The sequence below is a fragment of the Cyprinodon tularosa genome, unplaced genomic scaffold, assembly GCF_016077235.1.
Source record: "Cyprinodon tularosa strain WSP-4 unplaced genomic scaffold, ASM1607723v1 ctg551, whole genome shotgun sequence".
Lineage (NCBI taxonomy): Eukaryota > Metazoa > Chordata > Actinopteri > Cyprinodontiformes > Cyprinodontidae > Cyprinodon > Cyprinodon tularosa.
The window spans coordinates 787,574-798,818 of NW_024039287.1; the positions used below are offsets into that span (position 1 = coordinate 787,574).

The 11,245-nt window shown below is 37.0% G+C and overlaps 1 protein-coding gene across 1 annotated transcript; it reads left to right on the top strand.

Annotated features, from left to right (window-relative positions):
* Positions 1-224: 224 nt before the first annotated feature.
* Positions 225-11,008, top strand: LOC119796544 (lactase-phlorizin hydrolase-like). Its single transcript, XM_038305146.1, has 17 exons — positions 225-878; positions 1,022-1,092; positions 1,692-1,769; positions 1,924-2,017; positions 2,687-2,771; positions 2,862-3,537; positions 3,632-4,280; positions 4,377-5,936; positions 6,039-6,304; positions 7,784-8,074; positions 8,155-8,353; positions 8,536-8,738; positions 8,815-8,921; positions 9,055-9,186; positions 9,349-9,572; positions 9,716-9,982; positions 10,198-11,008. The coding sequence occupies exons 1-17, from the start codon at positions 257-259 to the stop codon at positions 10,362-10,364; spliced, it is 5,691 nt and encodes a 1,896-aa protein (XP_038161074.1). The 5' UTR covers positions 225-256; the 3' UTR covers positions 10,365-11,008.
* Positions 11,009-11,245: the final 237 nt, after the last annotated feature.

Genomic DNA, 11,245 nt, shown 5'->3' on the forward strand with positions numbered 1-11,245 from the left:
TATACTTATCATCTTCTCCTTGGAGGACCTTCAACAAATGATTACATGACTAGGAGGTGTGTTTACACGTCTCAGTTCAGAGTATTCCTGAGGATATCTCACATGTTCTATAAAACACTAACCTGCGATAATTTGGATTTTGTAACCGTTGTATTATTGGCTCCATAAAGGAATCAGTGCCAAAAAGGAGGAGGTAATTTGCTTTAAATACCTTTACAATCTGAGGAAATCCTCAGTTGATCCTTTTCAAGCCACAATGGAGAAGCTGTTGTGGCTTGGGTGTTTATATTTTTTGTGCATCTATGGAAGTCAAGGTAGGGAGGTGGAAATAGAGAATGACTTTGTGCTTCTTGCAGGCCCCCTGGTAAAGCAGGAGCTTAAAGCATCCAGCAGCGAAGAACATGTTGCCTTTGACTGCAGTTTTCCCCTACCGACGGGCTCCAAAGATTATTTTCAGTACCTCCAGACCAAAGGTGTGACCCACTTTAAAGTCCCGTTGTCATGGACTCAGCTCCTTCCTACAGGGCTCACCAGCAAACCCCAAAAGGATGTAGTTAGATGTTACCACACCCTTCTAGAGCAGCTGTTGGAATTGGGCCTGCAACCGCTTATTGTCCTTCATGGAGCAGAAGTTCCAGACACACTTAAGTCCAGATATGGGAGCTGGGAGAGTCATTCACTGTTAGAGATGTTTCAACAGTATGCTGAGTTTGCCATGAAAGAGTTTGGCCCCTGGGCACAGTCATGGGTGATATTTAGTGACCTGGATGAAGTTTTGCATGACGGCCAGACAGCAGATGGTCACAGTCTCCTGCAAAACATCCTCCAGCTCAACAAGAAGATTTACAAGTTTTACCATCAACACTTCCCTGGCAATGGTGAGTTATTTGCTAAACTTGATTAATCTTTTTAGCTATATTGTTTTAATAAGCACCTACAGCAATGGATTATTAAGAAAATCAATTTGGAAATTTTAGTGGGAAAAGTATTAAATGTCTTAATTTCTTTTGCACTTTTATAGGGAGACGTTTGTCAGTTGGACTAAAAGCAAGAGATGAAGCTACACTTTCCCTAGTTAAAAGTTTAACAACTGTAAGTCAACAACTATCCTTTTTATTCATGATATAACTAAAGGCGCAGTTTTATATAAAATATATAACCAAACAATATAATAAGATTCCTTTTTGCATACCGGGATAATCTAGCAAAGCTTTTTTAAAATTCATTGAAAAAGGCGTGCTGGGTTTTTAGTTCTCAGCTTTACTAAAATATGAAGTACCGTACAAAAAAAAAAGAAAATGCTTATGAAAAACTATGCTGTGATTTACTTTAAATGTGATCTGAATTTATTGCAAACCTTTTCGGCTTTAATTTCTAAGAATCCTTTTTAATGAAATAAGTAGTTGTACAGTTTAAAGTATGTATTATCTTTGTATAGTTGTGCATTTGTATGGAAGACTTTGGCCAAATACCTTCCAAGAGAAAAGCAATATCACTTTAGTTTATTTATGTATTCGACCAGAAAAACAGGAGTCATATATTTTATTTACACCCTCCAATATACAAAACAATTACCGGTAACAGTGACTGGTGCTGATTCTAACAGCTAATTTGCTTTGCCTTTGGGATGAATAAAATGTTTTCAGCTTGTTTTTGTCTGGATGTTGATTCAACTCCTTTTAATTTTACAGGTTGATTTCTTATCAGTGGAACTTGATTACAGCTGTGCTCTATCTGAAAAGTTTGCTCTTGAGCTAAAGAACTTACAGGTAAGCTTTTTATATATATATATATATATATATATATATATATATATATATATATATATATATATATATATATATATGTGTGTGTATGTATTACGTGTATATATATTACATATATACCAAATTGCAGTCTGAGGTATATCATGTTCTGCTGTAGACTTTGAGTGGACACCTTCCCATCCTGATATACAAACTGCTTGTTCATGACTGTTCACATGATGAACAAAAACCTCTTGGAGATTTACTTTATGGTAAGTTGTTACAATCTTGCCAAACTATATAATACATGTTGACAGCTGTAAATACTAAGTAACTTTAAATGTGTATATATTAATGTTTTTTCATGTTAGTCAAAAATGGTTTAAAGATTTATTTAATTACAATTCAGAATCCGTCTAAAGAGTATCTTTGGAATAATAACATTTAAAAAGAAGCAACACATTATTAGTAAAAGACAGACAAGAATTGACAACAGTACCATAATCAGAAATGAAGTTTAACATTTTTGTTTTAAAACTGAGATTTTGTAAAAATGTCAGCAATTATAAGATTTTTGTTTTGGATTGTCAAAACACAAATCAAGAAATATACCAAGTAATAGTATATGGAGAAGTCTTGTATGGTCTTTGTTCAGTTTAAAAAGTGACAAAGACTCCAACCAGGCTTAGAAGGGAAATCTGTTCTAGATATAATATTATAACTAACATTATAGAGGAGGAGTTAAATCCTTTATGTTGCAATTTTAATCACATTTTGTCACCTGCACTGTAGCCTTATTAGTAAATTGAACCGGTGTGTTAAGGAAAACAAAAATAAAGGAGGAAAAAAAACAACTCACAATTCAAGAAATGTGCAAGTCTGGATTTATCTTGATTTACTGATATGATTAAATTAAGTGTTGATTATTCTCTCTTCAACAGTCTTAAGCGGTGATGGTTTAAATATCATTGGATGTGACATGAAGGATGTGCTAATCAATCTTGAAATGGAAAATGTCCCTGTCAGGTAAGACGTTTAGTTTATGTAAAATAAATTTAGATTCAACAAATATTTTTTGATTCTTATTCATATTTCATATCGCTATTCTTCTCAAAGATATGCAGCACCTTTCAAGACCATTAAGAAGTTAGATCACAGTTATGAGAAGACCATGCAGAAGCCAGAACCACAAACACCTCAAGAGAGAGAGACTTTGCTTACTAAAGCATTCCCTACAAGCTTCCAATGGGCCACATCATCAGAATCTTTCAAGGTTGAAGGCGCATGGGCTGCAGACGGGAAGGGAGAGACAATCTGGGATCGTTTTGGTCATGAAAACCAGGCCTTTAATAATCATACTGTTGACACTGCATGTGACAGTTACAGAAAGGTTGATGTAGATGTCTACCTCCTGCGAGGTCTTGGAGTCAACACCTACCAATTTTCCATCTCCTGGGCCCGTGTTTTCCCTTCCGGTTATAGAGCCAGCATGTCAAATGAAGGGGTTCTCTACTATAACAATTTGATCAATGCTCTTGTGGAGTCTGGCATTCGGCCTGTTGCCACTCTCTACCATTGGGATCTACCTCAAGCTATGCAAGACGAGGGTGGATGGACCAAAGATTCCATTGTTGAAGCTTTTAAGGACTATGCTGACTTCTGCTTCAGCCAATTTGGAGACAGGGTCAAGGACTGGAACACATTCAGCAGCCCCTGGGTGGTCAGCCATGCAGGGTATGGCACTGGTGAGCATGCTCCTGGAGTTAAAGACTACGTTACTGCCTCTTATCAGGTAAATCTAGCTGTAACAATATAATACAACATTTTAAAACTCTGAATAAAATGTGTATTAGCTAATACTGCTCCATTTTGTCTTACTGTTCCAGGTTACTCATAATATACTGAAATCCCATGCAGAGGCCTGGCATGTCTACAATGATAAATACAGAGGAACACAGGGAGGGAAAGTGGGCATTGCATTAAACTCAGACTGGGCTCAACCAGGTGACCCCATGAAACCTGAAGATGTTACAGCTGCAGAGCGCTACCTTGAGTTTATGCTAGGCTGGTTTGCCCATCCCATATTCATAGATGGGGATTATTCTCAAGTTCTTAAAACTCAGATTGAAAAGAAAAGAAGTGATTGTGCTGGATCTGTGCCAGCAGTACTTCCAACTTTTACTGCTGAAGAGAAGGCGAGGATAAAGGGAACCTCTGACTTTTTCGGTTTAAACCACTACACTTCACGTTTGGTTAGCAGCAGCGTAGGTGGATGCGTCCCTGGTCCTCAGGGAGTTGGAGACTTCCGGGCATACGTAGACCCCTCATGGCCCACTACAGCATCAGACTGGATCGTCTCATTGCCATCAGGATTACGATCACTTTTAGCATACATTAAAAATAAATATCTGACAACTCATAATGTGCCCATTTACATAACTGGGAATGGCATGCCAACAGAATACAGTGGAGACCCACTCAATGACACGAGTAGAATAGATTACTTGAGGGGTTACATCAATGAAGCCCTAAAAGGTTAGTGTCATTGTTTTTGTGGCAATGTGTGGCATCTTTTCAGCAGATTTAAAAGATATATAAATGTGCTATGTGTGTTCTGCTGATATTTTACAGCAATTACAGAAGATGGAGTGGATGTACAGCGATTCACAGTGCAATCGCTCATGGATGGATTTGAGGGAAAACAAGGGTACAGTGAAAGATTTGGACTTCTCCATGTTAACTTTGAAGATAGTTACAGGCCGAGATCACCAAAACAATCAGCATACTTCTATGCTCAGATCATTGAACAAAATGGTTTTGTTTCACGTAAAAGAGTTAATGAAGGCTTTGAGGGCTTGAAAATATCACAAGCCCCCCGTCTCCCCCCGCTGCCGCCTTCAGAGGTTCCCTCAGCATCGAAGATTGTCTGGGAAAAATTTACACCACAGAAAAAATTTGATAGACAAATGTATCACTATGGAAATTTCTCAGAAGACTTCTTGTGGGGCGTTTCGTCTTCTGCATACCAAATTGAGGGTGGATGGAATGTTGATGGTAAAGGCCCTAGTGTGTGGGATACATTTACTCAAAGGCCAGGTAGTGGTATTCCTGAAGATGGTGTTGGAAATATTGCGTGTGACAGCTACAACAGACTTGATGAAGACCTATACATGCTGCGAGCTATGAATGTAAAATCATACAGATTTTCTTTGTCATGGTCCAGAATCTTTCCCAATGGTAGGCGTGCATCCCTGAACCAGAAGGGTGTTGACTATTATAACAGACTTATTGATGGCCTCTTGGCTCTTAAAATCACCCCAATGGTCACAATTTATCACTGGGACCTCCCACAAGCTTTACAAGATGAGGGTGGATGGGAGAAAGCGGAGATGATTGATATCTTTAATGATTATTGTGACTTTTGCTTCGCCACCTTTGGTGATAGAGTGAAATTCTGGATGACAATGAATGATCCTCAAGGGATTGCATGGCTAGGATATGGGACTGGAAAAATCCCCCCAAACATTAGGAAGCCAGGAACAGCCCCATACCAAGTAGCACACAACCTAATAAAAGCTCATGCCACAGCATACCACACATACGATGACAAATACCGTTCTTCACAAAAGGGAGTAGTATCAATTGCCCTCAATGCAGAATGGGTTGAACCTAAAGATATCACTGTCCCTCGTGAAATTACTGCTGCTGACCGCGCAATGCAGTTCCAGGTGGGCTGGTTTGCCCACCCAATTTTCAAAAATGGTGACTATCCAGAAGCCATGAAAGCTCAAGTTTTAGTGAAAAGCGAACTCCAAGGTCTGTCAGAGTCAAGACTTCCTTCTTTCACAGAGGAGGAGAAGAACTTAATTAAAGGAACTGCAGACATGTTTTGTGTTAATCACTACACCACCAGAATAGTTACCCATATTACAGGTGATATTACTACAGCGTCCTATCAAAATGACTGGGACTATTCAGAGGAGGAGATAACTGATCAACCAACTACACCAATTGGATTCACAAGAGCAGTATCATTTGGCATAAGGAGGCTTCTAAACTGGATTAAGGAAGAATATGGAGATCCAGATATTTATGTCACTGAAAATTCAGTCTCCACACCAAGGGAATGGGCTTGGGATGAGATTGACCGAGTCTTTTTTCACAAAACCTACATTGATGAGGCTCTTAAAGGTACACTAATATAAACAACGTATCAGACAAAAATGTATTTTCTGTTTTGCAGTAACTTGATAATTTATAACTAATATGTATTTTATATATTTATCTCAACAGCCTATGAACTTGATGGAGTCAAGGTAAAAGGCTATGCAACCTATCTCATGGATTCATTTCAGTTTTTTTATGGCTACATCTTTGGGTTTGGGCTGCACCATGTAGACTTTAATAATCCAAACCGACCTAGATCACCGAAATTTTCAGCACATGCTTACTACAACATTATGAAGAATAATGGTTTTCCACGAACTGAAGATGAAACAATGCTATATGGACAGTTCAAGGAGGGTATGTTTTGGAGTAGTGCAACAGCATCATACCAGGTAAATATAAATGTCTATTGTTTATTGTCAAATAACAGTCAAAAATTTACTTCGGCAGGTAAAATTCCCAGGTTTAGACATTTGTATTCAGATGGTTTCAACAAGTTGTTTGATCATAGCTTCTCTCTTTGTTTTGAGTGTTGCCTAGATTTCCATTACCAGTGTCTAGGCAATGATTTGTAAGCTTTGACCAGCTAGTACTATTTTTATTCATCTCTAGGTAATTGATGGCATTCCAAGTGCTATTTTCTAGACTTTCCTCTTTTGGCTAGGATTGAATTTGACAGTAAATGTTAGAAACAGACAAGTTCATCAACATTGATGTTAAAAAGAGTGTATTATTATATTGAGCCATATTCAGAAAGTTGACAAAGTTATTATTTAAATGTGATCCACAGGATCCTGTTTGAGTTAAATGTGAGGTCAAAACTGGTTACTGTCAGGTTGGGTGGAGATTTGAGAGAAGGACCCAAATGCAGAGACTGAAACTGAAGGTGGTTTCTTGCAGATTTATTTATCCAAAAAAGGCAACAGAGGCTAAAATCCAAAAACATAAATCCTCAGGATCCACAAAAATACAGAAAACCAGAAAGCTCAAATGAAGGGGAAGAAATTATGACAAACCAGAAAACACTGACTGAGCAGGAGCTGCATATATCGGAGAGAGAAACAAAGACCAGGCTAATGAGCCGATTGGTAACAGTTGTGAACAGAGGAGTCTAGAAGGGAGCTAGGGAAAAAGTAGACTAGCAAGAGGGCAAAAAGAAATACCTAGGACCTCAAATACAATCAAAAATAGCTGGAATAACACAAAATGGAAATAAAGCAAATGAAATTCAAAGATAAACAGAACCAAAACCATGACAGTTACTGTTCACATCAGTCTTGTTTTTTATTACCTGAAGTATGTGCTCCAGATACCAAAAACCTTTCCTTTCCTTAAGAATATTTTTTTTGTAAGTTAAACCAGAGGGATAAAATTAAAAATTTTACTTACATTGAGTCCCAGAGCACCATTTCCTTCACAAAATGTTGTTTTGATTTGGCATTTTCAATATTCAATAAAAATGCAAAGAAAACAAATGTTCCAAAAGAACTTCCTGGGGGTCTTTTGGAATAAAAATATGTGGAGAAAAAAAAGGAAGATTTTTTACATTTTCCTTTGGTTAATTGCACTTTTTAGGATTTTATTTAGTTAAAATAGACTCATTCCACCTAAATAATCAAAATATGGAATGTTAGGGTTTTAATGATGTCTTATATATTAAAATGCTTCAAAAAATTGCTCTACATTCAGTGTAAAAATGTAATATACCCTGGTCAATTTGTTCTATGGTAAGTACTAAAGGTTTAAACAGATATAAATTACAAGTTAGGTTTTTTATGTCTTAATCTTTGTTTATAACCACCAACTCAAGAAAAGCCCATATAATCACAATTATTAAAAAAATAAACATAACCTAATTTTTCTATTTCCAGATTGAAGGGGCATGGAGAGAAGATGGAAAAGGTCTCAGCATTTGGGACAAATTTACACACACTCCTGGAAAAATATCACAGCATGACACTGGAGACTTTGCATGTAACAGTTACAATAAGCTGGATGATGACATTGCAGCACTGAAGAAACTCCAGGTGTCTCACTATCGATTCTCTATATCCTGGCCGAGGGTGCTGCCTGATGGTACTACCAAATATATCAATCAGGCTGGCCTTGATTACTATAATAAAGTGGTGGATGCCCTCATTGCTGCAAATATTCAGCCTCAAGTATGTTTTTTTTCTGGGAAAGAAATTGGTGAAGGAAAAGTGCTTTGGACTTTTTTACTGACTGTTTTCTTTTGGATCAGGTCACTTTGTACCACTGGGATCTCCCACAAGCTCTACAGGATGTTGGAGGCTGGGAAAATGAGACTATCATTGAGAGATTCAAAGAATACGCAGATGTCATGTTTAAGAATCTTGGTCCAAAAGTGAAACTTTGGATCACTTTCAATGAGCCGTTCATAATAACAGTTTTAGGCCATGTCCAAGGAGCACATGCCCCAGGTATGCAAGATGTTCTTAACTGGAAAAAAAGTTTCTGCTGAGTGTTTGAACTGAGTGTGTCCAGGCCTTTTCTCAGGGAATATCTTCTAAGGATGAAAATATCTGCACTTATCAACAGAAGCTTTGGATCCCTTTTTTGCAAGAAAATCATCATCCAAAATTAAATTTTTTTATATTTCCAGGTTTTAGTGACCGACCAGATACTCTGCCATACATTGTAAGTCATAATATCATTAAGTCGCATGCGGAGGCATGGCATGTGTACAATGACAAATATCGAGCCTCACAAAATGGAAAGGTCGCCATCACTGTAAACTCAGACTGGGCAGAGCCCAGGAATCCCTACAAGCAAGAGGACTATGAGGCTGCACGAAGTGTGGTTGAGGTAAGTATTCTTATAATTAACACAAAAACCTTATGTGACGTTGTCACTTAATAATACTATGTGTTATTCTGTACAGTTTTATCTTGGCTGGTATGTCCATCCCATCTTTAATGGTGACTACAGCCCGCATGTGAAGAGATCTGTCCTAGAACAAAGTCTTGCAGGAGGTTTGACAAAATCCAGGTAAAATACTTGGGTTAATTTAGATTATGCTCTCCTGTTTATTGAATAATCTCCATGCAGGTTATTTTTTCCTCTGAATACACCCACTGAAGTTTTCTGTCTCACAGAGTCTGCTTGAATTTTTCTCTTTAAGGCTGCCTGAGTTTACTCCTGAGGAAATTAAAAGAATTAATGGCACTTATGATTACTTTGGATTAAACCATTACTGCAGTGTGTTGGCATTCCCTGTCGACTTTGGAACAACTCAGCACTATGAGGCAGACAGGTGAGGTCCTTGGCTTTACTGTAAAACTGTTTCAAAATCTACCTTCATGTTGAAATAATGTATATACTGTATATATATATTTTTTTTTTTCCAAATATTTCTAAAACTGTCCATGTTTTTTTTTTTTTTTGGTTTAAGCTCATAACTGTTTATCTGTCACAGGGGTGTGGTTGTTATTAGTGATCGTACCTGGATAGAATCCGGTTCCAGTTGGCTCAAGATGACACCATTTGGCCTCCGCAGATTGCTTAGATTTATTAAGGAGGAGTACAGAAATCCTCCCATAGTCATTACAGAGAATGGCGTCTCAGAAAATGGGCCAGTTGATCTAAATGACGTTCACAGGAAATACTATTATGAACAGTATATCAACCAGGTGCTAAAAGGTATGACATCAACTTAATTAAATATACAATATTTAAGATCACAGAAACACTATACCTAAGATCAAATTGATTATATTATTGTTGAGATGCTTGAACCCAGTAATTCAGTTTGTAGGCTTGATTGAGTTTTCTTTCTCATGCAGCTTATTTGCTTGATGGTGTGAATATCATTGGCTACACTGCTTGGTCACTGCTGGATAACCTGGAATGGGCGGTTGGCTATACAGAGAGATTTGGACTTTTCTACGTCAATCGTTCAGACCCTGATTTTACTCGAACTCCCAAAGCTTCTGTGTCCTATTACTCTTCGATCATCAGATGCAATGGATTTCCTAACCCAGCAGATGGACCGCATGAGTGTTGGAACCCTAATGCTGAGCCAACAACTGGGCCAACGACTGAGCCACCAGGTAAGTAATCGGTACTGTTGAAAGTAAATAGGTTCAGTTTTCAGAAAATAACATACAAAGTCTATTATTCATTTAGATTAGCCTTATTAATTAGGATAAACCAAACGACAGAAGTGAGCCCTTTCATTTGCATGTATTGTTTCAAAAATGTACGTTTAGATTTTGTTAACAGCCTAAAAGTTGGTAGTAAAACATTGTGTATCTTTTTTCCACAGTAACAAAAGAGCCCATCGATAATTTGAACTTCCTGGGGTTGAAGCTTTCTGCCAAAGAAGCTGAGACTGGTTTTAATGTGACATTTGCTTTGCTCATCGTGGCAGTGACTGCTGTCATTTGTTTGTCCATTGGCATCTTCTTAGCTTTAAGAAAGTCCAGAAAATAGGATTTCTAATTATACCTTCAACATCTTAAATGCAGATATTTGAGCATCTGAATATTTCTCAACTCAAGATTTACATTTAAGAATCTAAATCCTGCATTGAATACCACCTCCACAAACAAGTTAAAAGCTAACTAATATGTTATAGTAATATACCTGAAAGAATAAATTGTGTTTATGTAACCAGAAATGTTTTTATTTAGTGGGTGGTTTCTTGGTATGAGGTTCTCCCTTTGAGAGGCTGAAAGAGGAACCTATTTTTTTTTTTTTTTGCGCTACTGCTTGTAATGTTTGAATATTGTTTGTGCTTCTCTGTTGTACCATATGTTCATAAAAAAAAAACAACCAAAAAACCAAAACATGTTGACAATTACAGTTAAAATCCTGACATATTTTCTTAAAGATCAAATTGAATCTTTAAAAAAAAACTGGTTTTACTAATAATGATTACAAAGTGTCATCTGTGGAATGAGATATCTAATGGAACAACACTGTATATGTTTAATTTCCTAAAATTACTTATTTTTAATTCTGTAATTTTTAAGAACCCTTGTTGAAAGTCCTTGATTGACATAAAGAGTCAACTGATAACTGGTCTGTATTATTGTCCTTGGAGAGTTGTATTCAATAAAGGTTATTATAAGTGACATTACTTGTGAGTTTTTACTTAAAGCTTTGGTACTGTATTTGCTATAGTTAGATTTGCCCTTTGAGAAGAAGTTGCAATATTTTCTCAATGTTCTTTATCAATTTAGATTCCTTTTTATTATTTTTCCCCCGAATTTTACTCCAACTCCTCATAGTCTATCATTAGGCCATGTTTCTAAATCTTTTTGGTCAAATATACTTTTTAAGAAAGCAAAGAATAGATTTACACACTGAAC

Excerpts from the sequence above, each read along its gene's own strand:
- LOC119796544 (XM_038305146.1), top strand. The coding sequence starts at position 257 with ATGGAGAAGCTGTTGTGGCTTGGGTGTTTATATTTTTTGTGCATCTAT. Across the intron at positions 1,093-1,691 it reads TAGTTAAAAGTTTAACAACT|GTTGATTTCTTATCAGTGGA; the intron begins GTAAGTCAACAA and ends TTAATTTTACAG. Across the intron at positions 2,772-2,861 it reads ATGGAAAATGTCCCTGTCAG|ATATGCAGCACCTTTCAAGA; the intron begins GTAAGACGTTTA and ends TTCTTCTCAAAG.